Raw genomic sequence first — 26,531 nt, 5'->3', positions numbered from 1 at the left:
ATAAAACTATTGGCCAGGCAAACCCAAGGGAAAGGGGAATGGATAACAAAACAAAGACAAGAACTCCCACTGCAGGTACTTCAGACTGTCTTCACTGGAAGGGTCTTCTGGATCAGTGGTGTTCCTAAAAGAAAACACAGCCTTAAGTAAAATAGTTTTAAAATTATGTTTTGACTATTCTATATTACTATAATATGTCTCTAGTTACCTGTTGCCTAAACTTGCATTGCCCTTGGGCTGCTTCAGTAAGAAATGTTGCTGCTTTTGATGCGGTATATGAAGTTTCTCTTTCTTTTCTCTCTACATACAGCTTATCACTCTCTAAAACAGATAATAGAGATACCCTTTAATGTAGTTATTACTAAGCCTTTTAATATTTCCTTAAGTGTATTTTTCTAAATAATATATTTATTAAATGTAAATACCTTGGATAACTTCCTGATGAAATTCTAATATTCCGCTGCCAGTACTGGATTTTCGAAAAAGTATTCTCTTAAAAATTCTCCTTTAACAAAAGGCTTTAGTACAAAAAACTCTTGTTCATAACATTACTGACTAGCCTTGAATCCAAAAGCAATTTGTCCAAACGAAAGTCTTTTCTTTTCTTAGAGTCCGTTACGAAGTGCGACACAGAGGAAAAGAAAATTATTCATCTCAAAATGGCCGCGACGTACGCGCAACGTCGTAGGGTCCTTTTCTCTAACCGCGCGCATAGAATTAAATTATACGCTCCGGCTCCGAACGATAGCGCGAAACAAAACGTTAGAAAGGTTAATAAAGATTAGACACGCAGCGAAAAACGAACCGCACGCCTAGTTAGTATTAGTTGGTCTTTAAAAATAAAATGTAATACTTTGTCTTGAATATTCAACTACTCTGGTTTGACCAAATATAATAAAATTACTCGACTTAAAAAAAATACCATGAATGAACTTGTAAAGTCTTTAGTTTAAATGTCCTTTGAACAACATCTAATAACTTTCTACATTTAACAACGGAATTGCACTTAGCTTAGTTCTTGTTCTTCAATTGGTTCCTCTGTTCAACAAACTGGTTCAACTGGAAGACTCTGATGGTTGATTTCAGCAACTTCTTTCTTGACTGAGATTACTAAGGTAGAAATTGAACTAAAACAAAAATTCTACACCTAGTGAAAGTACACTATAGTTTTATTTTAACTGGAGCTAAAAAAATGTACGACCTACTCTAATGAATACTTTAATGAAAGGCAGTTTAGATTTGTAAGGAACATTCTAAGTGACATCACAATACTGCCTGCTGCAAACTAAACCAATCACTATTGGGATGGTGTTCCTCCATCTTGACTTGGGGACATGTCATCTTTCTAATGAAAGTTAGTTAAGGAACAAGAAAAAAAAATGAACTTAACTAAAACAGAAAATGTTCTAGTTTCAAAACTGAATGTATTTAATATTTTAGCCACCTGAAATAGTGTTTGCAATATCCTATTTTCCTAGGAACCTTGCTAATGTGAGGTACAGAATGTGAAAAACTGACATGGGATAAACTGACGATCTCATGGCTTGGCCGCCTCAATGCCGTCAAAATGACCTCCCTCCCGAGGTTTCTTTATCCCTTCCAAATGCTTCCAATTAAAATACCGGAACAATACTTTAATGAGGTGAAGAGGGAAATTCTAAAATTCCGGTGGAAGGGGAAAAGGGCCAGGATAGCCTACTCTATGTTGACGCTGCCCAAAGACAAAGGCGGGGTGGGACTCCCTGATCTCCGGAAATACTATGCCGCTGCCCAACTGCGTGTGTTTGTCCCCCACCTACGCAATCACAAAGAACCACAATGGGTAGCGATGGATAACTATTACTTGACCCCAGCAACATTTGGGGAATGGTTATGGGCTCCACGAAACCGGGTATTGAGGAGAACGAGAAACCACCCGCTCTTTGTTGCTATATGGGATATATGGCGAGAGGGTTCGGAGGTGACGGGAATCATGACATGGCCGTCCCCATTGAGTCATCTATGGTCCCCGGACATTAATAACTATATCCCCAATGTCGAGAGGTTCCAGACATGGTTTGAAGCGGGACTAGAAAGAGTGGACCAGCTCCTCCGCAGTGACTCATTTATCATCCTCCCAGAGTTAACAGAAGCCCTAAATATTGGAGTCCTTTCCACCTTCCATTATTTACAAATTAAAGGGGTATTGACCAAATCTGAGTCGAAAGAAAAAGTAGAGACCTCAACCCTTTCGAAAAAATGCTAGACTCCAAGACGGATAGGAAGAGCCTGATTTCCCTCATATACAACTTACTCCTGGGCGGAGGTGGTAGATCCTCACTTACACTCAGACGGCGATGGGAGACTGATATGGGGATCGATATAGATGATGACGAATGGGACAAAATGTGTACTATGGCGTCACGTACTTCCATATCATGTCAATATAAACTCCACTCCATAAAACTTTTACATCGCTGGCAATATGACCCGTATAGATTATCCAGGATGTACCAATCTTCCTCCCACTCCTGCTGGCTTGAATGTGGGCATGTTGCAGACTACTGGCACATGTGGTGGGGGTGCCCCAAGATCAAGATCTTTTGGGATGAGATCCTGGGATGGATCAGGCACACTGATGGGATTCACAGAACAGCAGATCCGCACTTAGTCTTCAGCCTCGAAAAAATTGAAGACGAATGGACAAAGGTACGGGGCCTAACCCCCCATTTATTGCTCGCGGCACGAGCTTTACTTGCTACTAAATGGAAATCGCCCACGACCCCGTCCAAACAAGAGTGGATCAATGTGGTGTTGAACATATGCACCATGGACAAAATCACTGCATCCCTCCACAGTAGAGCGACACAATCCGAGCTCCTATGGTCAGACTTTCTGAGAGTGCACACGTCTAATGAATACCCAACTTCAGATGTTGACGACCCCCCCCATCATGAATGTAATAAAACATGTTTCTTAAGAAGAATGTACTGACTTCCGCCTCTCTGAGCTATACCCCCTCCTCAACATCACATAAACGCTGCCCAAAGGTCACAGGCGCTCCTCCCACATGTCAAACCCCTAAATACACTACACAACAAAAACTTCACCCTTGCTGACGACCGCAGCACCATAATACCTTATTCCCTAAACGACTTGACTCTCTTTCTCGGGGCAGGGGAGGGGAGATGGGAAAAATTGTTAACGTTTGTAAAGAATGTTCAATATTCTGATTTTATTTATGCTTTCTTTTTTCTATTTTTACTTCCTTCATGTGCACACTCTCGGTTGTATTAATCGTTTATTTATGATACTATATGACGTGGAACAGAATGATGATGATAAGTCTTCTCTATACTCATGGATGTAACTGTTCCTCTGTGTTGCCTTAATGAAGATAAATGTTAACTTTGAAAATTTAATAAAATTGAATAAAAAAAAAAAAAACTCTAGGAGTAGTTTCCAGTACCCCCAGGCCTCCCAGTAAGAGGAAACAGAACCAAACCAAATTGGCTAGAGAGGTACCCTTGAGAGACCACTCTGAGCCTGTGGGGCCCTCTACATAGACCCCCACTGTATATGCCCTTGTGTTAGTAAGTTGACCTCTAAGTCCACAAGGCAAATCTGAGGCTAGAATATTAGGGAAATGGGAGCCCCAACCAAGCTCCATCATTGCCCATCCATTTGTAAAGTCTTTGACTCCCCCTGCTTCTGAGGAAGAGGTGGATAGGCAATTTGGAACCCTCTCTAGGCCTGTGAGAACTGGTAATTCTGAAAACTGGTGGAAAACCAGGAAAGATCGGTCTAAGGCTAAACACCTTAATACTGTTGGATCTTCTACTGACAACTCCAGTGTAAATCCTAGTGTTAGGAGGGAGACATCTAAACCAGATCTCAAAGGAAGTGGAAGCATGTACCTTGCTTGACCACAGCCTCTCCAGCCAAGATACCCGAGACCCAACCTGCTCTTGTGAGAGAGGTGGTGAGGAACCAGCTGCATCGTTTCTTCTTTAGCAAGGTACTGTAAAACCAGTCTAAGAGAACTTACCTCTTACTGTGGGAGTGCTTGTAACTTCTGCAACTCACAAGCCTAATCGGCTTGTGGCCCTACTTTTGATTCTTCCTTTAATCAAAAACTCCTAAGAACTTGTGCAAAGAGTTTTCCATTTACTTACCTGAAGTGCTGCATCCTATACAAACAAGCTTATACAAAAGGTTGGGTCGCCTATAGATGTAGCCATAGTTGTTTGTAGTGTTCCCAGAGGGTACTGCATTCAAACTTTGCCTAACAGCGGTCATCAAGGATGTTGTGGTTAGCCTGCTCCTGAAGAAACAACGGTTGGACCCCAAGGACCACTCTAATCTCAGGCGAATAAACAATACCCCTTTTCTTCTTAAAATAATTGATAAAATGGCCACTATTCAGATGCAACATAATGTGGAGGCCGTTGGCCGCCTTCGTAAGAAGCAATCCAGTTTTCGGTGCGCCTTTTGGACCGAGAGTGCCCTTCTTGATCTTCAAACCCATATGCTTTCTGCATTAGAAAGGAGTGATTCAGGACTGCTGATTCTTTTAGACAAATCAGCAGCTTTCGACTGCCTCGATCATAAAAAGGCTGTTGAAATGCCGGACCGATATTTGTTGTTTCTCAGTGAAAGCCACAGCATGGATGGAATCTTTCTGCTGTGGTCAAAATATGTTGGGGAGATGCCTCTTCGGACCTAGAGCCTATCCTATGTGGTGTTCCGCAGGGGTCATGTCTATTTCCATCTCTTTTTAGCATTTACATCAAACCATTGTGTGATGAAATAGAGAAACGTGGGTTATTTTTTGCTAAATATGCAGATCACTTCCAGCTCTCTTTGGAACTGAGTGCGGATTATGAAAATGACCAGGAGAAGCTAAATAAAATCTATACGCTCATTAAAGGCTGGATGTCCTCTAATTGGCTTTGTCTAAATGCTGCTAAAACCGAACACATGCTGTACGGGTCCAAACATGCCTGTGATAGCCCGAGTCAGGGATACAAGAGTTTCTGCATTGACGGATGCTGTATCTCTAACTGGCAAGGTGAAAACCCTTAGCATTTTCATGGAGGCATTGCTTAATGTGGATGCTTATGTTAATTATGTAGTCGAAAACTCCAACTACTATTTAAGAGTCCTGAGACAGATATGCCCTCTGGTCACTCGTTGGTCCGCACTATCATCCTACCTCGGCTTTACTATTGCAACTCACTGCTTGGTGGAGCAAGCAAGGAATGTCTGAATAAGCTTCAAAGTATAATATTGCACGCAGAGACCTGGTATATAAGGCCTGCAGAGAGCTTCACTGACTCCCTGTGGTAGCAAGAGTGCAATTTAAGATACGCTAGGGGATAAGTGTCTGTTCGAACCGCACCACACCACCTGAAGGAGAAACTAGGATTTTATAAGTGAGCTAGAAACCTTAGGTCCTCTGGTGCACATAGTTTAAATTGTCCACCGCTTCAAGAGAACCCGGGGGAATGGACAGTCTTTTCGTACTCTTTTTGCACAGGCCTGAAATGAGCTCCCAGACTATCTGTGAAAAGAAAATAACCATCTTATTTTAAGGAAACTTCTGAAAGCCAGACTATTTGCCTAGGTAGGCCTCCCCTACTGTCCTTTTTCGTCTTGTTCTCTTCTCCATGTTGTCTTTGTTCAGTGTAGCGCCTTAATGCCCATGGGCTTTGGTGGGCGCTCTAGAAATACACAGAACTAGAAATAGACTGTTAATCCTGGCCGCATTGGCTGTGATGAAGAGAGTGAGTTTAAGGAGTTCAGCATCAGTCAGCGTAGAGACAACAAATTACATATGGTTGGGAGACAGCTGGTGATGCGGCCAGGAGCAGGCCAAGGTGGAGCTTTGAGGAATGTCTAGTCTACAGGAAGCGGGTGAGTGAGGTGTTTGAATTTTATAGGATGGAGAAGGAGTAGCAATAGAGATAGGAAGGTACAGAATTGGGTGTTGCATCCTCAAATCCTCTGTAGGAAAGTGTTTGGGGAAGCAGGTTTGATATAGTGGTCAATGAAAGCAGAGAGATTCAGTGGAAGGAGGATGGAGGAGAGATGGGAATGGTGAGCATTGGTAAGAAAGTTTGAGAAATGGGTAGAAATAGCTTGGGCAGAGTTACTGTGGAATCCAGATCAGAAGGGGTTGGATAGTGTGCGTTGGTCAAGGTTGTTTTCAATCACTTTAAAGACAACATTCTTGAAGATGTTTCAGTGGTGGGGCAGAAAAGAGACAGGTCAGTAAAAAGAGGTATTGTGAGGGTCAATGGTAGATTTTGTTATGAAGGCTATAACTGTAGCCAACTTGTAGCAGGCTGGGAAGATGCCAGTAAATAAATATTGAAAAACCAGCGAACAATCATCGTTAGTGTAGAGCATGGGTGTTAGTTCAGCAGGGGAAGAGGGAGTGAAGTGAGATAGAAAGGAAAGTAGGAGGTTAGACAAGGTGTTCCATATTTTGGAGATGCTAGAGGAGAAGTAGGATGCAACGTCATCAATTGAGAGGGGTGAGGTAATGAAGCAAAGTGTACATGAGGCAAGTATGGCCTGAATTGTCATATATAGCTTACGTGGGTGTGAGTGGACAGAGGATGTAAGACTGATGATTTAGAAGTCGAGAGAAGTAAGGAGACGCTGTATGGACAGTGGGAGAGCAAGCTTCATGCCAAAAGCATTAGTAGAGATGCATTTGTGTCATTGGCTGTTGAATGGCTGCAGAGATACATGATTGACGGTGAGGGCTGGAGGAGGTAAATCAGTGGACTGGACCCATTGATATTCAAAAGGGGCAGTGTGTGCTGTGCTGAGCTTAGTGTGAGGGGTCATAAATGAGAGGCGGACACAACTTGTAATGTTTTCAACATCAGACATCTTTATTGAAATAAAAGGGTTTGGATAAAGGCCTCTCTGTCCCTATCCAAAAGAGAGTTTCCCTGCCTAGGAAACTAAAACTAAAGATCATTCTGTCTCAGGTTGTCAAAATGATACTAGGCGTCCTTGTGTCTTAAAGATTTCTCACCCTCAAGCTATAAATGAACAATTAAAACGTGTGTGGTAAATGTTTCTTTTTGGACTGAATTAAAAGGGCAGAAATCAAATCTAAAAATGCAACTAATAGTCTCTGCATCCAGGGTCCGATTCACTTCCCCTGGATTATTTCAATTAGGATGGCGAGAGTGTCTCTCTCACTCAATGAGCCGTGAGAATAGATGAAATGTCTTTTCCTAAATGAGTCATTCGTCAGGATGGCAAAAGGATAGCTCGCTGAGCTTGCAAAAGCAAAACAATTGGGGTCATTATGAGTCAGGCGGTAGTTGTGCCGGTAAATAACTTTTTTTCTGGCACCTGGCAATGGGGACTTACCGGTCATTAAAGCCTCATTGCTGGGCGCCAGAAAATATTATTCCCCATTCCCATTTGAGTCCCATTGGACAAAATGGGACTCAAAATCCCAATGGGAATGGGGAGAACGGATGCACTGGCACCATTCAGAATGGTGCCGGTGCACCCGTCAAGGACCCGTCAAGGACTGCAAGCGGGTTCTCTTCCGCTTGCCAGGTCAGACCTGGCGGGCGAAAAAACACCCGCTCGTAGAACTCGTAGTTGGCCAGTCCGGAAACAACAGTACCAGCAAGCTTACCAGTACCGTTGTTTCCAGACCGGCAACCTTATAATGAGGCCCAATGTGTCTTGCTGAAAAGGTCTTTATTCTTCCATCAAGTTTGAAACTCCTGGTATGCTCCCATGCCAGGAATTCCAATTCTGAGTCTTGTTATACCCTGGTATTCTCACCTGCCAGGTCTCTTTTCCCAAAAGTACTGTTTGCCTTATGCTTTATTTCACCAGGACTTCTTACAATGGTCACCTTCCTTCTTGATACAACACAGTTGTTCCTTTTCACTGCGTCTACCTTTTTAGCTGGTGGCAATTGCTTGTTTCAATCTTCTCCAACTAACCTCTCATGTAAGGAGATATTCTGTCCTTTAACTTCCTTCTAAGACCCACTGGTGTTGATTGGGGACTCTGGACCGTGGCACGCTGCTGCAGCGAAGCAGCAACTTCTGGAGTACTTCCCAGGCCTCGCTGACCCTCGTTCAGTTCCAGCGTCTGCTCAGCATTTGTGTGTCGGTGAAAGCGAGGGGGGTTTTCACCGGACCGCGCTTATATCAGCCTTTCCATTGGTGTTGCACTCCCAGCGATTCCTTTGAAGCATCTGTGGAACCTCTCCTCGTCTCACGCCTCTCCAGGTAGGTGGGCTTCCAAGCGGATGTTTGGAAGCATCTGCTTCTCCAGACAATTCATCTCTTCACATCTGCTTTTGCTGCCTGTGCCACTTCCCGCTCCGCTCGCTCAGGATCAGATAGCGGCTGCCTTCCCCTGATTTGCAAGAACATTTTGTGAAGTGTATCAAAGTGGTCATGCAACGGTTTAAGCAAAACTCATCACGCATTCAAAAGTCTTCAATTTTTGATATAAAGAGGAAAATGCAGAATGTGAGAATACATGGTCTGAGCCCGAACGACGGAGACCAATTGTAAACATTGTGGTAAAAAGGGGTCCGAACCCGAAGGAGGGAGACCCATGATGAAAACTAGAAGCGAGAACTTGTAAATGTGAAAATACTGATAAGAAAGGCACTTTGATACATGTTTGTTACGACAGGCCCTCTACAGTAAGAGACTGTTAGCTTTGGCAGAACGCCCCGTTACCTATGCTTACAACTGTATCCTTGTGGCAGAGAAGCCGGAGTGTGTGCGAAGCTCGAACATGCTGCCTTGCCCAGTGCTGAAAACATGCGGAAGGGAAGCCAACTGCTCAACTATCCTCACATATCATTTTGTGAACACTTTTCTTTTTCAATACACTATTGTCCCGCACCATTTGTATTTAGAAGTAAGGATTGGCAATAGGTTTATTAGTATAGGGCCTTTTATTTTGACGGACAATATTAGGACTGCGTTATTATTTGATGGTCGTAGCTTGCTCTCATTCTTAGATTTAGGCTTAGATAGGTGTTCAACCAACCCATTGAAGTTCAATAAACACCCTTGAACTGTGATCACTTGAGTCTGTCTTCACTGTTTGATACCATGCCTTCCTTACAGTGGGCAGCGAAAGTGGAGAGGAATGGAAATTGTGAAGTGGATAAATGATTGGCCAAATGGTGAAGCAAAAACAAGTGAGAGAAGAGGAGTTGAGAAAGGATAGGATAAGGCCATGCGAGTTTGCACGCATGTGGGTAGGATGGTTATGCAAGCTGCCCAGAGAATGGATTGAGAGAGTGCAGTTCAGCTGAAGTTAATGGGCTAGGGCAAGTGTGTCAGCTTGATGCTGCCCAGTATAACAACATGGACATCCGCTGGGAGAGTATTGGGTAGTAAGTTGTGAAAAAAGCTTTAGGGTTCACTGTGAACGGTAGATCAGAAGTATAGTGAGGGGTGGAAGAAAGAAGTTGGACAGTGAATTGCCCAAAGAAAGGTGGAGTGATGTCAGGGAGATGGGGGGATTGAGACATCTTCACTGATTATCAGACGAACACCACTGCCTTTTGATTTTGAGCGGAGTATGTGAACATGTCCAATTATGTATGAACGGCAGCCAGGGTGGGCAGGTTCGTAAGGGAGGACCCATTTCTCCATGATGGAAATCAAAGAGAGTTTGGAGTGACCAGAGTAAAAGTGATGGATGGGGAAGGTGATGCATCACAGAGCGACCGGATGTTCTAGAGGGTTCCATGTGATAACGAATGAAATAATGAACATTTTTTGAATATTTTTCTTTTTCTTATTTGGGCCCCCCAAGCCCTGTTTCCCTAGCTTTATTACCCCACCCCCAACTCACCCATACGTTTTAATCCCTTACCCCACCCCCCATATACCTTTAACAAACAAACGTTATTTGTTATTCTCATTTTGTTGACATCGTTGTATACCATTCTGGACGCTCAGGGTGAGCTCAGCGGTAAAGGCCCAAAAAGGGTCATTTGAAGAAGTTGAGTGAGGTAGACAAGATTGAGATGGGTGACAGAACAACCAGGGTATCGCTTAAGAGATGTTGAGAAGGTGGGAAAAGAGTGAGGCAAAAGAGGGGATGTAGAGGAACTAGTTGCGAAGGTAGATGGAGGGTGCAAGAAAGGGAGTGAAAATCAGGAGGCGGCATAAGATCGGCAGGATCATGGTGAAAACACAGGCGTGTAGGGGTTATGAAGGTGAGGGAATTATTTTATTTTATTTGACATTGGTATGGCTCCTACACACACGTTTCCAGGCACTACAAGACAAGAAATGGGGGAGGGGGAACAAGGACTATAATACGAAAAAGCAAAAACAAGAAAAGAGAGACAGTTATATTGGCCTTGTGACAATCCTACCGTGCAAGTGCTTGAGGATAAGTGCAAGTGTAGGGGTGGAGGGAGAAGTGCAGTAATGGGGGGAAACAGGGTGGGGGCAAGTGCTGAAACAGGCAGGGGCAGTAAGTGCCAGGGCGGAGATGGGGGGCAAAATGCAGTGGGCAGACAGACTGGGGAGGGATAGTCTGGCAGAGGAAGTCCAAGAGCAATTGCTGGCGAAGGATGCTGGTAGCGACTGGTCGGGGGGGGTGGTCTGATCCCTGCAAGATTCAGAAAGGGACCAGGCCCCAGTCGCAGCGGCAAGTGGAGAGATGGAAGGCGGAGGAGAAAAGGAAAGTATTGAGAAGTCTGATGGGGAGAGGGAGGCTGTTCCAGAGGGAGGCGCCGGCCGAGGCAGGGGATCTACCAGCCACTCTCTGGTTGGAGAAACGTCTGACCTGCAGAGAGTTGGACCCAGAGGACCTAAGGATTCTGACTGGGTAGTATTTAGGGATGGAAAGCTGGTAGTAGAACGGTCCCAGGCCCCAGACAGCCTTGTGGATTATGCAGAGGGTTTTGAATTTGATCCTTGCAGTCACTGGGAGTCAGTGGAGAGATGCGGTCCCTGTGCTTGAGGCCAAGGATAAGTCTTGCAGTCCTTTTCTGGATTAGTTGGAGGGGCTGAAGGGAGGAGAGAGGAAGGTTAAGGAAGAGGCTTTTGCAGTAGTCCAGTTTAGAGAGGACCAGTGTTCTGCTGACATTGAGCTTCTGGGGGAAGGTGAGGAAAGTTAGGATGTCCCTAAGAAGGTGTAGCTGAAAGTTTGAATTCTTGGCAAAGTCTTTGATGTGTGGAGAGACGGCAAGTACTGTGATGTGTGGAGAGGAGAGGAAGGGGTCAGGATGATCCCAAGATGTTTAGCCTCACAAGTGGGTATGATATGACATATGTCATTTATAATGCGCCTGTACACAAGTGTTTCTAGGCGCGACAAGGCAAGGGAGGGAAGACAGAGGGAGGACAAGACAAATTATCTTACTAGACCTTGTGTCATCCAGATCGTTCAAGTGCGAGAACAAGAAGTGCAAGGGGAAAAGGGGGGGATGGGAGAAATGCTGGGGAGGGGACCTAAGGAGTCTGGCCAGAGAGTGAGGGGGAAGTCTAGAGCAGGAGTTCCAATGAGAAGGATCTCAGTCTTGCTGGCATTGAGGCAGAGAACAGTGGCAGAGCACCATGGCAGGAGAAGGAGGAGGAAGAGGGGGTTAGGGGAAGGCAGCCGGAAGGAGAGTTGTGGGTCATCTGCGTAGCACTGGAAGTGAGGGGGAGTAGGTGGAGATCAGGTGGGCCAAAGGGACCAGGTAGATTTTGAAAAACCATGGCGCTAGGATAGGGCCCTGACGGACGCCACAAGTAGAGAGTGGGGTGGAGGACAAAAACTGACCCATTTGAACTTGTGATGGTCTAATTTGAGAGGAAAGAGGTAATCCACGCCAGTGCCCTGTCCGTGATGCCTATGGACTCACAGAGACGGTTTATGAGGATTGAGTGGTTGACAGTATCAAAGGCAGAGGAAAGATCGAGGAGGATCAGAACAGGTGGAGAGTTAGAGTCCAGGTTGGAAAGTAGGTCTTCACAGGTATTTAGGAGAGGTGTTTTCATGCGCTTCCGTGTGGAGGGTCAGTTGAGGGATGACCAGCTGCTCCATGAGTTTGCCTAAGAAGGGGGTACTGGAGATCGGTCAGCTAAGGATCAGAGGGAATACCGAGGCAGAAGGGAGGATGGGGTTGAAGCCACATGAGTTTCCCTTAGACTCAAGCCATTGTGTTTTTTTTAATACAAAATCACAGTACTGCTGTAGGGTCATAGGTCTTTCTATGCGCTTTAACAAACTAGGGATGGAAGAGGGCAGATTCAGCAAAGTGGATCCACTCACAGATTACAACTGTTTAGAGTTGTGCTTAGGTCCAGCAGTGGCCAAACCAGAGGACCACAGTAGACTCAGCCTTTGACTAGTAGAAAGGCTTATTATGTGGAAGGCTGTCCACGGTTAGTGACAGTTACTCTTGGTGGCCCCTGCCAGAAGCACACTTGAGACACTGGGTAGCATCTACTGATGGATTTCATAACCGTTACGAATGACTGCAAGTCAAGTAAAGTAAAGTTGATGTCCGAGAGGCCGCCCACAGACCAAAGGAACTAGTTAATGCTCACCTACTAAACTCTCCAGCTGTGTATCACTGTTGTGCGCTACATCACCTCCGTTACCCGATTGAGATTCAGCTGCATCATCCGTTGGTGCTGGAAGCTGACAGAAAACAACATATTATTACTTAACTGTCATTATCTTTCTCACCATTACATAATTCTATGTTAAGATAACTATCCGGGGGAACGACTGATGCCATATCTGCAAATAGTCACAAATGTGTAGATTTCAATGATCCCTCCCCTCCTAAGCACATGCAGTGTCATCTGACTATGGTTCAGGCTTCAGCTAGCAACGTGGCAAAACCAAAATGTGTTTTGGTGACACACACACACACACACACACACACACACCCCCCCCCCACCCCCCCCAGTCTTGGCTGCACTTTTAAATGCTGGTTGAGCTTTTCCATTTCCTTTTTGTCCGCAGTGTAATCCTTATATCCAGCGTCTCGGCCTTATCACACAGGAATACCCCACTATAGGCATAAACAGCACCCAGGGAGAGAAAAGTACACTTAAAAGATATGTTCTTCCAATCCCTGTGCTCCAAAATAGCCCACACAATGTTGCAAGACCAAGGTACTTTTGAGAAGCTTGGAAACCATGTTCTAAGACTTTAGGTTAGTAGGTGAAAATGAGAGACAGGCAGCTAGTTCTTTGGGTTGTTCCAGTCAGCGATGGGTTTCTTCAAGATGGGTGGGTCAGTAGCCCTCTTGAAGCTGTGTGGTGACAATGAGAGTGGAAAGTGAGAAGTTAAAGATTTGTAAGAGCAAGTATGGGGCCTTAGTTGTTTGATCAGGTGTTGTGCAAATGGGTGCAAAGGGGCACATAATAGATTGACAGACAAGAGGATTGGTGTGAGTTCTGCTGGGTTAATGGGAGGGAGGTTGGATCGAGAAAAAAGTGTGTGGTTGATGGGATGGTTGAGAGACTGAATGTACAGGGAGTGAAAGAAGGGAAGTTAGGATTTCAATTATTTAGAATATTGTGGAGAAGTAGCTCGCCATGTCATCAGATTGAGAGAAGAGAAGGGGGCGGGTGGTTTCGCAAGATAAGCATGGCTAAGAAGCAAGCGGACAGTGTGTGAGTGTGGAGACACAATGTGAGGTTTTTGGGATTTAGCATAGTCCAGGTAAGTGGAGAGGCCAAGGAAAGATTCCTTGTAGGGGACAAAGAAAGAAAAACTGAGTTTTGCCCATTCACTCTCAGCAGCTGTTGGATGGCTGGGGAGATCCAGGGTTGTGAGTAAAATGGAGTAAAGTAGAGAGTAGAGTAGAGGTGGTCAAAGGAAGAGCAAAGTAGAAAACAACACCAGGGAAGGCCTGTTCAATGGAGTCGGCCAGCAGCAGAGAAAAAGCTAAAAGGGAGAGTGGAGGAGAGACGCAGACAGTCAAGTAAAGATGCACCTAATGACAAGGACGAATAGATGGACAAAGGGAATGAAGAGAGTATGAAAAGAAGAAAGGTCAAGTGTGTTTCCATCAATGTGCATCAGCAAATTATGAAGGGTGACTAAAGAGCGATCAGAGAGATTGGAATCCAGCAGGAGTCTGTCCTTGTGATGTTTGAGAAATTAAAAGGCCTCTGGGAAGATGTCTGTGACTGAGTGTTTTTAGATTGGAGTGTGATGATACCCAGATTGTGCAAGAAGAGTTTGAGAGATAGAGGCAGCGAATGGGAGAACTTGTCTTAGTTAGTGTGCATTGTTTCAAGAGTTTTGAGGTTGCGTTGGGGGAGCAGGGGACACAGGTTTCCATGACAGGAAATCACAGAGCAAAATCGGGTTGGTCGGAATAAAAGTGGTCAGAAAGGAAGAAGGTTTTGTTGTAGAGATTGTACATTCCAAATTCCCACAGTGTGTCTTTCTTAGAGAGGCACGGAGGGTAGTGGAAGTGGAAGCAAGTGTGGCATGTGTGAGAAACCCGAGGATATTCTCCCAAGTAGACCTCGGGAAACCCTTATTCAGGTGGCCAGGGAAGGGCTGGCCCTCGCATGTCCCAACCCTGGGGGTGGATGAGCGAGGGAAGATCACCTGGGTAGGGGAGCCCCGGGTTGTGCTTGGAGGAATACCCCAGGAGAGACGTGGTATTCTACCAGGGACGAAGTCCCTGAAGCTTATTTTGGTTATTCTACATCCACTTCTCTTCCAACCAAAGAAGCTCCCTAAATAAAATGCAACCACCCAGTTATAATCAAAAACCACAACTCCCAGAATCCTTGCTTTTTCGTTACCTCCAAAAACACTCCTGGTCATTTTTTTTATGTCCCAACTATTCTCTCCTGAAACTCCAGTGTACTGCATTAACAACACACTACCATTCCCAAAACACCCCCTTTTCAGGTCACGATAGAGATTCTGGTTAACTTCGTTCATTCCAGAACCCCTACCAATCTCACCCTTCCGAATTTACCCAAACCCCTAGCACGAGCACTATAATCCCATACAACACCTTTTCACCCATCCTACCCCGTAGAACACTCAGAAACTCGAACCCCCTCTTTCCAATACAAACACTTTTTTCACTGTAATAAAAATCAGTCTAATGTTAAAACGGTCTACCTGACATGTCCCAACCCAAGGGTCAGGCCAAGTCGGGCAATTAACCTGAATTACACACCCCTGACAGACCTTTACTTTCCGCACAGGGATAAAATGTGGAGCAAGAGAGCACAGTACGAGCAAAGGTAGACGTGAGGGCTAACTCAGCACGGCAATTAAAGAGGAGGCGAAAGACAGCGAATACCGAGAGGGTGACAAGGAGAGACGTGACCTTGGCCTTCCCAATCCAAGTCTGTGAAACCTCTGCAATAGGAAACATAAGACCGCAAACAAAGGTCAGCGTTTGTTGCAGCAGCTGTCAATGGTACACAAGACCCTCCTCAACTGATAACCAAGCCGGGGAGAGAAGCTTGTCTCAGTGTTACCAACCTTGACTCGAAGGAGAAAAAAGCCAACAGTTCATCAAAACTGGTGAGAGCATGGAGAGTCGATAAGAACGATAAGTATCAAAACGATAATTTGAACTTTGGAAACCGTAAAAGAACTATTAAGAAAGTGGGGGAAAGGCCTGCAACAGAGGCACCTAGCACCACGTGGGTGCTCACGCAGTGAACTGGGCGATTATCCAAAGGTAGAGATTACCATACCCAGAAGACCTTGGGAAGAGGCGATGAGAGGTCAAAGTGGTCATAGAGAGGTCTTGTAAAATCCTTTGTACCGTTGAAAGTCTTTAGGGGAAGTGAATTCTGCATTGTGAAGATTAGCAGGAGTGAACCCGGCAGAGGGAAGCTAACAAAAAGGGGCGAAGTCTAGAAGTCCCTTGAGGAATGGTCAAATTTGGCAAGAGTGAACCCGGCGGAGAGATTCTAACGAGAAGAGACGAAGTATAAAATCCAAAAATAAACTGTGCTTCTTAAAGTTGGCAACAGCGAAACCAGTAGAGGGAGGCTAAAGAAAAGGGGTGAGGCTTGAAGTCCCTGTGAACAGTGTGTTAACAGAAGTGAACCAAATCGAGGGAAAGTCACACTGCATTGTTTGAAAAGACATTAGGATTCGTGAAAGCAGGAAATATTGCAGGACAAGGGGAAGTGAAGTGTCCCCCTTGTCATTTGGTGTCCGAGCCCGACCGAGGGAGATCCAGCGTGAAAGCTCATCACCCAAACTTTGTTAACAAAGGAACTGTTTAGTTATTTTGTGGAATATGATTGGTGAGGGGTCTGTGCCTGGAAGAGGGGGACCCAGGGGTGAAGCCTTCACACCAAACTATATGTGGAACAAAATTTTGTATTTGTTTGTTGAATGCATCAGGCCCTCAAAGGCAAGAGACTTTTACTGAAAGGTGACTTAACTGTCGAAGAACCTGATTGCTGATAGAGAACTGTTGGCTCGTGCTGAGAAGGCTTGAGTTTGTGCTGTGCTCCCAACACCCACCTTGTCCCGTGCTGAAAACACAGGGAAGGGAGACCCCTGGCATTAACATCCTGACTTATTGTTTGTGAACACTTTTCTTTATTGAAAATCCTATCCCACACTCTTTCTATAATTAGTTTTAAGGAATTGGCAATCGTTTTCTTTAGTATAGACCTTTTTATTTTGACACAACGCCACAAGGACGGCCTTATTTTTGTTTGATGGTCGGCGCATGCTCCCATCTTAGATTTAGCTTAGGCATTTTTCCACCCTGCATTCACAGTTTAATAAACACCCTTGAACTGTGATCACTTGTGTCTGTCTTTACTGTTGCCACCATCAGTACCTTACACATGGAGGGGCTCGGGAGGGGGGGGGCCGGCAAAGTCAGACTAGAAACTTGTTCAGAGGATAGGAACTAGAGGGGAGCAGTGTGAGAATCCTCAGTGTACGAGCATGGTGTCTACTGGGGAGAGGACGGGAGACAATAGTTAGGCGGAAGAGCAGGGTGTGTAGAGGGATGAACCAATGTTTTGTAGGTCCTTGAGGAATTAGAAATGTGGGCTAACTGCTTCATTGGGAGTCTTTACTGAGAAGTATTTTGAGAAGGTACCTCACAGAGAGGAGGAGTAAGACTTGATGAGCAATGAGTGCCAGTGAAACCTACTAGCATTGTTGGTAACTGAGGAATCTCCATCATACCTCTTTTCTGATGATTCAAACCAGACCAAAAGAGACCATAAATCATTAGGCTAAATGTCCTCAAAGTGACCAGGAGGTTAGAGGTTCTACTCCCAGTATCACTGACTGAAGACGTTCTGAGGTCGATAAAAGAGCACCACTGCATTTTGGTCACAATAATCCCAATTGTTTGCTTCCCTTGAGACAGTTCATTTTGCAACCTGCTCAAGATAAATCCTAACTATATTTTATCGTACTGTGAAATAGGCTACATTCAGTGTGCCATGTAGATCAAAAGGTAAGTAAGTTATCCCAACAGTAATCCTAAAAGCGATGAGTTCAAGAGCTAAAGTGAATGCAGGAATTTGACAAATTAAGCACGTTCTCTTCATGCTCTGAAGCACAGAGCAATCAAAGTCATCCGGCATCATACTGGTTTAGAATATCCAAAGTCTGGCGAGGGAGTCTGGTGACTGAATCACGGTCTCAGCAGGACACACGTACGCACACTGTGAGGGGTCAGAAATGAGAGGCAGACACAAAGTGGTAGTGTTTTCAACATCAGACATCTTTATTAAAAATAAAAGGGTTGTATAAAGGCCCCTCTATCCCTATCCTAAAGAGTTTCCTTACCTAGGAAACAAAAACTAAGGATCAGTCTGTGTCTCGTCATCAAAATTATATGCACTATCCTTGTGTCCAAAACATGCTAATCTGACCCTCACACTGGAAATGAACAACTAAGAGTGTAAGAAAAGTGACTCTGATTTAAGTTTGGTCAAAAAGTGTTCAAAACTAAAGCAAGTACATAAATCCAACAACAATAGTCTCTTCCAAGGAGAAGTCCTAGGATCCAGAGGATGGCTCCCTTCCCCTGGATGATCTAGAGTGGGATGGCGAAAGTGTCTTTTCTAAACAAAGATTCCTTATGGATGGCAAACATTTCTCTTTCACACTACAGCATCCTAACAATGGCAAACATATCTCTCTTAAACAACAACTTCTTACAGATCGCCAAAGTGTCTCCTTCACACAACAGCATCTTTGGTTCCTTATACCTGGTATGTCCCACACCATCCAGCTTGTTTCAGGTTTCTTTGCACCGAGTTCACAAACCAAATGGGTCTTATTCACAGGGAAATATTGCACATAGGATTCCCTTCAGCTTCTTTGATGTTTTAGCGGATCATCTGATATACTTGCCCATCAGAAATCCTCCTGTGAACTCCAAGTCCCTGCTTATACTCTTGAACCCAGGTATTTTGACTACAACAAGGAAAAGGTCTTTCTTCAGTTTCCGAACTTCCACTTGCCTGTTCGTTAGAGTCTCTGGTATGATTGTTTTGTCCTAGGTGTCTGCAAAAGCGGGGTTAGAAATTAAGATCCGATCAGCAGGAGCTACAACCAGCCCCTGGGTGCCAGGCATCATCCAGTAGACAGGAGCTACCTCTGGGGAACCAGGAGCGACAACCCAGCACACTGAGAACTTCCACATGAAATGCACACTTAATAGTTGTTCATTATGTATGCTCTTTATGTTTAAATGTGTACTAGATGTGTCTTAAGTCTTCTTTATTAGCATTCTCAAATACTCAAAGTTAATATTGTGTGTGCATGTATGTAAAGCACCAATTGCCTGGGGAGTCAAAAGTAGCTCCTGGTAGCTGTTGCTTCCAAGCTAACCAGGCTCTCCTTGGCCAGAAGCAGGAGCTAAATAGCCCCCAGGTGCCCTCAATTCCGAACCCTGAAAAGTAAGTATGTTTTTTTCTATACCTTTAGTGGACTTCCTGGTGTACTACCCTGTCACAAATCCTTTAGTAGGTTCATCGGATCCCCTGGTATACTCTCCTGCCAGGTGTCTTCCCACATCGTTAATTTGTTTATTAAACTTCAACTTGCCTGGTGTTCCAACTGCTAGGGCTTCCTTGCATCAAGTTCTTAAATCCCCTGGAATACTCTCCTGCCAGGTATCTTTTCATAATGCCTTATTCTTCCGTATATTTTAGATGGATTGCCTGGTGTACTCGCCTGCCAGGAATCCCCCTCTGTGTTTTTGCAGATCACCTTGTATGCTTCTGTGCCAGGTATCTTTCACCCAAAGGCTCACTGTCTGATGTACCTCTTTAACCAGGACTTCTTTTAATGTTCTCACTGCCTTTCAGTATAGCACAGTTGTAGGTGTTCACTGTCCATACCGCTTTGGCTTTAGGCACTACTTGTTACAACTTTCCCCGCATTGAGATCTCATATATGAAGACTTGTTAAAGTTCTGTCTTTTAACGTCCTCACTAGTATTCATTTGCTCGTACGCGCCCCGTATCCTGGATAGCCCTCTTTATAGTACTGATATTATCTCAAGGTTGGGCGCAGCTGTGCTCCATAATCCCCCCCTCTTTTCACATCTAGATATGGCAGAATACTTACAGAACAGTGAATAAGGCGGGGCTCCCTGTTTGTTCCTAGAGGGAGCACTTGCAATGCATTTCAGAATCACCAATACAGAGCAGAGACAATGCAGCAGAAATTTGTTAAACTGGAGAGACTCTAAACGAGAAATAAACAAGTACTAAGAGAAAGAGTCTATGGCCAACAATTTGGATAATGAGAAAATACCAAGTGGTCTGAAATGATTGATCTTTCCTGACTTTAATAATAGCAAAGACAAAGACTTAGCCCAGAAATGGGAGGACAATCTAACCAATAGTTCTACAGTATTGATGCAATAACTAGTAGAGCACGCCGAACGTGAGCATGGCAAGACACAAACACAAATAGACCTAAACTAACAAGAAATTGCTGATATGAACAGTCTAGAGAGTACCAAACAGAAGGATTACACCAAAATGTATGCTATACTTAAAGATTATCAATTGCTGAGATTAAAGCTTCCCTTGTGGCTTCTGATGACAGATACAATGGATTAACTGGGAAATTTACCAATATGGAAAATGATTTGACAGTGATGAGTGATGATTCCCAGAAAATGTCAATGCAAATAAAGGAGTTGCAAGCTCAAGTTGAAAAACTGACTCTCAAATGCTCTGAGCAGGAGAATTTTTCAAGGAGAAATAGTCTACGGGTGGCTGGATTTCCTGAAAATATTGAGCAAGGTTGCCTTGCAGAGTTCCTGGAGAGAGCTTTGATAAAACTGCTCAATCTTGATCCTAAGACCCGCCTGGAGATTGAAAGGGCGCATAGGTCTTTGGGTCCTAAGCCAGCACCTGGACAGAGGTCTCCACAATTCATTATAACATTCTTTAGGTTCCCAGTGCGAGAGTTGGTGCTTAGGAAGGAGAGAGAGAAAGGTGACTTGTCATGGGGACCCCATAAAATCATGATCTTTGGAGACCTAAGTGGCAATGTTTTGGAAAGAAGAAAAGCTTTTACCATTGCCAAGGAGAAGGCGAGTGGGAAACACCTAAAATATTACATGATCTAGCCAGCAACTTTGAGAGTAGTACTTAACGGTACAGTTCACTCCTTTTCAAATCATAAAGGAGCTGAGGCATTCCTCACAAATTTGGACCACCAACTTATGGAGTAGGCGCCTGTTCAAACATCAGGATCAATTTCTAAAAATAAAAGATCAGGATTTCTGGGTTATATTAGGTTTCATCTCTGATTATATTGATTTAACTCATGCTTATTTTAATTGTTTTATTTAGTTTTATATCTGGTTGTTGCTAGATGCTGATTCCGTTCTGTTTTTTAATAGGCTTCTGGCTAGGTGTTTAAGTTTTGATTTGTTTGATGGGTTTTGGCTCTAAAGTAGGTCTAATTAAAAGAGAATGGGACCTACGGTGAAATTCAGATAAACATTTTTCACCAAATGTAGGCAAGATCGTGATGGAGTTTGCTTCATTGTTTACCTTGTGCATTCGGTAATTGATCTTTGAGAAAGGGACCCTGTTTGCCCTACTGATCAGCTGACCCGCTGTCTTACGTTGCAAGTCAACTTACGTCCATCTCATTCATGCGTACTATGAGAGTAGATGTACTCGTACATGAAGCGCTTTCAATACCACCACAGATATTGAACAATGTATGGATGGCGTGTTAAGTGGATGAGGAGGAATTTGGAGGTACTGCATTAGTGATTTAAATTAGCTTGTAATTCCTATGTTCACGTGCACAGATGTTTTTCTATGCAACAGAGGGTCACTGGTTTTGGATTAAGCACCGTAGTGTCAGGATTCTATGACTCTCGGATTGCATGCTTTAGCGGGCGTCACGCGTGGAAAAAATCTGGTTGCCCACCCACCAGTTCATCTAATTCACCCACTTTGGAGCTGCACACAGACTCAGGTACAGAAGAGGGCCTTGGCGGTTTGGTTTGGCCTCATCTGAGACAGTGTGCTTTATTTAGGGATTTGAGAGGTTGACTATTAAAGAAGGATGTTACACTTTTTTATTCACCTATCTCACTTATCAGGCCCCTAATGGCGCATTTGCTCCAATGGCTCTCACCCGAAAAAAAAAAAAAAAAAATCAAGTGTTTTCAAACTGCTATGATGTTTAAAATTGAGACCTATGTAATGATGTATATGGCCAGATATACATATGCCCTGGTCTATGTCTTATATGGTTGGTATATCTGTAATGTCAGTGATGAGCCTAATATGGAGTTCCTCATGAACGCTCAAGCTCATATGCTCTAAAGTATTTATTGAATTACGGAATATGGACTATCTTCTAAGGGCCAGTGAAGGTGCTTGCGATGGATACTTGGACTATTCGAGGGACACTAAAATGTTTATAGGTGGGTTGATATGTGAATAGAATGGGTGTCGAGTAAGTCAGTACTTATGGACATGCTGATGTTGTAAATAGATTTGTATTTGTATTTATTGGTTTATAAAGCGCTTTACACCAAAGCGCTGTACAAGTGAAAAACTTAATATATAAAACATAAACGTAAACAATATAACAGTCGAAACAAAGTTACAATCTGAATCAGTCAACAAAACAGCAAGAAGAGCAATTAATTGAAGGGAATAGGGAAAGTAGTGGAGTGGGACTGTGTAGGGAGGCGTCGGGTGAAGGGGTAGGAGGAGGGGAGGGGAAGGGAGAGAGTGGGGAGGTGGGGAAGGAGAGGGAAATAGTCAAGGGGAAGGATAAGGAGGGGAGGCAGGAACGGGAAGGGGTTTCAAGGAGGGGAGTGGAGAAGGGGAGATTTAAGGGAGGTGCGGAATGAGGAAAAGGTGGGGGTAGAGCGGATTGTAAGAGGTAGGGAGTTCCAGTGCAGGGGGCTAGGAGTTGGAAGGAGCGGACACTGGAGGGGCACAAGGGGACAGAAAGAAATGATCAGAAGACCGAAGGGAATGGGAGGGGGAGTAGAAAGAGATGAGGGAGGAGAGATGAGGGGGAGTAAGACCATGGAGTGATTTGAAGACAAGGCAGAGGAAGTGAAATTTGAGTTGAGAGTGAAATGGAAGCCAGCCAAGAGAGGAGAGGGAAGTAGTGATGGAGTCACGGGTGGTAAGGAGACAGAGTACGAACAGCAGAGTGGTAGATGGATTTGAGGGGGGCGAGATGAGAAGTAGGTAGACCAAAGAATAAGGAAGAGCAGTAGAAGAGGCGGGAGAAGATAAGGGAGATTAAAGGTTTGGTAGCATGGAAGGTGAGAGGGGCGGACTTTGCAAATGTTGAATAGGTGGTAGAGACAGGTGCAAGAAGTGAGCGAGATATGGTGGGAGAAAGAGAGAGGAGTCAAAGTGAATGCCTAAGTTACGGGCATGGAGAGAGATAGGGAGATTGGAGGGTGGATGAAAGGAGGAGGAGAGGGAGAAGGAAGAGAGTTTGAGGGAAAGAGGAAAGAGAAAAAACTTCCGTCATGTCAGTGTTAAGGGAGAGAAAGCAGGAAGACATCCAGTTCTTTATGGCAGTAAGGCAGGAAGAAAGTTTTAGGTGGAGGTCAGTTGAGAAAGAGAGGAAGAGTTGAGTGTCGTCAGCATAGAAGTGGTGGGAAATGCCAAACGAGGAGATTACAGGGGCTAGGAGGGAGGTGTAAAGGGAAAAGAGAAAAGGTCCAAGCACCGAACCTTGAGGTACGCCGTATTCAAGAGGTTGGGATGGAGAGGACCGGCCACTCCAAGAAACAGTAAAGGAGCGGGAGGAGAGGTAAGAAGATAGCCAGTTGAAAACAGAGCCTTTGAACCCAAAGGAGGAAAGAGTGTGGAGAAGAAGGGGATGATCAACCGTGTCAAAGGCAGCGGAGAGGTTGAGGAGAATAAGAATAGAGGATTGCTTAGAGTGCCTAGCAGAGAGGAGGGAGTTAAGGATATAGGTGAGAGCAGATTCAGGAGAGTGTTTAGGGCGGAAGCAAGATTGGGAGGGGGGTAGGAGAGAGGGATTGGTGACAAAGCATGAGAGCCGAGAGTAGGCGAGGTGCTCGAGAAGCTTGGAGAGGAATGGAAGAAGAGAGATAGGTCGGAAGTTAGAGGTGAGAAGGGGATCGGCAGATGGTTTTTTCAGAATAGGGATGATCGTGGCATGTTTGAAAGCAGAGGGAAAGGTAGCTGAAGAAAGACAGATGTTGAAGAAGGAAGTAAGATAGGGGATAAGAAGAGGGTAGATCTTAGGGATGAGAAGGGATGGGAGAGGGTCGGTTGGGGTGGAGGTGGGCTGGGCTTTGGAGAGGAGGGTGGAGACTTCAGAAGTGGGGATAGGTGAGAAGTTGGACATGCAGGATGAGGGGGGGACGGGGGAAGAGAAGAGGGGGAAGTCCGAGGAGCAGTTGATTTTTTGCCGAAGGGTAAGAATCTTGGAGGAAAAGAAGTTAGCGAAGTCAGAGGGAGAAAGTGTGTAAGAGGAGGAGGGATCAGGAGTCAGAGGGGAGAGGAGCCGAGAGAGAGTTTGGAAGATACGGCGAGGGTGGGAAGCTTGGGAGTGGAGAAGGTTAGAGTAATAGGAGCGTTTAGCCGAGGGAAGACAAGAGTCAAAGAGAGCGTGGTAAGAGAAGAACAAGTTACTTCTTACCTTGTAACGTTCTTTCGACGGGATGTTCCTCCGACGTATTCCTCATTTTAGATATCTCCTTCCAGCTCTGCTGGCCTCGGAAATTTTTTTCTCTAGAGGGCGCTGCGCGTCGACGTCCTCCGAGTCGATGTCCTTCGACAGCCGCCGTATCGACGTTGACGTCATCCTGCCTATAAAGGCCACGCGCAGCGTCCGTTGCTCAGTTCCGTTTTGTAGCCCACAATAATACTTTCTGGACTAACTAATCACCCTGAAGGAGCGTAAGCTGCAACAACAAGGGAAGTAGAACTGCGGGGATGGATGGGAGGGTCGATGAGGAATACGTCGGAGGAACATCCCGTCGAAAGAACGTTACAAGGTAAGAAGTAACTTGTTCTTCGAAGGGATTGTGTCCTCCGACGTATTACTCATCTTAGATAGGCTCCCATAGCAGTATTCTATATTTGGAGGAGGGAGTACTGACTTCACGCTGTCTTCTATTGATGAATAGAATGCAGTACAGCCCTTCCAAACCTAGTCTCTTGACTGGAGGAGGAATCCAGATTGTAAAAACGTGTAAAGGTATGGACAGACGACCATGTAGCGGCCGCACATATGTCTTTAACCGGCACGCCTCTTTTGAGGGCCGATGAAGCTGCAATACCTCTGGTCGAATGAGCCCTAAGGTTTTGAGGGGGCTCTTTCCCTGCCAGTTTATAACATTCCAGAATGGCTAGAATGATCCATCTGGAAATGGTCTGCTTAGTTATTGGTAACCCCAGCTTGTGACCTGTGTAACCTACAAACAGCTGGTCTGCCTGTCTTATCCTGGCTAGTCTACTAATGTAAAAACTTAAAGCCCTCCTAGGGTCTAGCCTGTGTAACCTCTCTTCCTCTTTCCCCGGGTGAGGAGGAGGATAGAAAGATGGTAGGGTAATCTTCTGAGTGATATGGAATTCAGAAACCACCTTTGGGAGGAAATTAGGCTTCACTTGCAGGACAACTTTGTCTTTGTGAAAGATTGTATGAGGCGGTTTACAAGAAAGAGCTTGTAATTCGCTCACCCTTCTAGCAGATGTAAGTGCTATTAATAAAACAGTTTTAAGGGTAAGGAATCTTAACGAACAAGAATGGAGAGGTTCGAAAGGTGTACCCATCAGGAAAGTTAGTACTAAGTTTAAATCCCATAGGGGAACTTGGAATGGTCTTGGGGGATAAACATTGGTTAACCCCTTTAGAAACTGTATTACCAAGGGTAATTTGAAATAGGATGGTTCTTCCGCAGTACGCTTAAAGATGGATAGCGCTGCGAGATAGCCCTTAATGGTGCCAATTTGAAGGCCTGAATTTGCCAAATATAGTAGGAAGGACAAAACCATTGGTGTACCACATGAAAAAGGGTCGATATTCTGTTTTCTACACCAGCTGCAAAATCTGTTCCAACGGCAGCGGTATAAAGACTTTGTTGCTGGCCTCCTTGCCGAAAGCAACACCTCCATATCATCATCAGGGAGGTCCCAATCCTTGTACCTCAGCCTTTCAGAAGCCAAGCGTGAAGGTTGATGGTTTTGATGTCTGGATGGAGAACCTCACCTCCCTTCTGTGAGAGTAGGTTCTCTCTGAGTGGAAGTCGAATTGGAGGGCAGATGGACAAGTCTAGAAGGTCCGGGTACCACGTTCTCCTGGCCCAATCCGGGGCAATTAGGATCATGGTTCGCCGGAATCTTCTCAACCTCCTGATCATTTGAGGAATGACAGGGACCGGTGGGAACGCGTACAGAAGCGGAAACTCCCAGTCCACTATGAACGCGTCTCCCAGAGCTCCTCTCGGGGGAAATTCCCTTGAGCAGAACAGGTCGCATTTCCTGTTTAGGCTGGTGCCGAACAGATCTACCTGAGGGGTTCCCCAAAGGGCAAAGATCTCTTGAAGGACTTCCTGAGCTTGTTCCCACTCGTGGGAGACTGTGTTCTGCCTGCTCAGAGCGTCCGCTGTTAAGTTCTTCTCTCCGGCTAGGTGAACTGCCGATAGAGAGATTCCTTCTTGGATTGCCCAAAACCAGAGCTGCATTGCCTCTCTGCACAGGGGTAGTGATCCTACGCCTCCTCTTTTGTTGAGGTAATGCATGGCCACCGTGTTGTCCGTCATTATCAGGACGTCCTTCCCTTGTACAGCTGGCAGGAACGCCTTCAGCGCAAGTCTGATGGCTCTCAGCTCTAACAGGTTGATGTGTGGTCTGGACTCCGATGGAGACCAACGACCGCTGATGGTCAAGTCGTTGGCGTGGGCACCCCACCCCGTGAGTGAGGCATCCGTGACTACTGTTATCTCCGGCCAGGGTTGCCAAAACTGTTCTCCTTTCAGAATGTTCTCCTGACAGGCCCACCACTGAAGGTCTCGAGCCACCCTGCCGGGAACCTGAAGAAGATCTGTCATTCTC

The 26,531-nt window shown here is 45.1% G+C and overlaps 1 protein-coding gene across 2 annotated transcripts in view; it reads right to left on the bottom strand.

Annotated features, from left to right (window-relative positions):
- Positions 1-26,531, bottom strand: part of AAGAB (alpha and gamma adaptin binding protein) — a 429,906-nt gene that overhangs the window by 137,149 nt on the left and 266,226 nt on the right. For both annotated transcript variants that reach the window (XM_069625133.1, XM_069625134.1), the window contains exon 7: positions 12,549-12,642. In XM_069625133.1, the coding sequence (XP_069481234.1) occupies positions 12,549-12,642 (94 nt within the window). The remainder of the gene's footprint in view (positions 1-12,548; positions 12,643-26,531) is intronic.

The sequence above is a fragment of the Ambystoma mexicanum genome, chromosome 11, assembly GCF_040938575.1.
Source record: "Ambystoma mexicanum isolate Mex_15411 chromosome 11, UKY_AmexF1_1, whole genome shotgun sequence".
In the NCBI taxonomy this organism is placed as follows: Eukaryota; Metazoa; Chordata; class Amphibia; order Caudata; family Ambystomatidae; genus Ambystoma; species Ambystoma mexicanum.
Note: the sequence above shows the minus strand (reverse complement) of the source record. Positions and strands in the feature narration are given on the sequence as shown.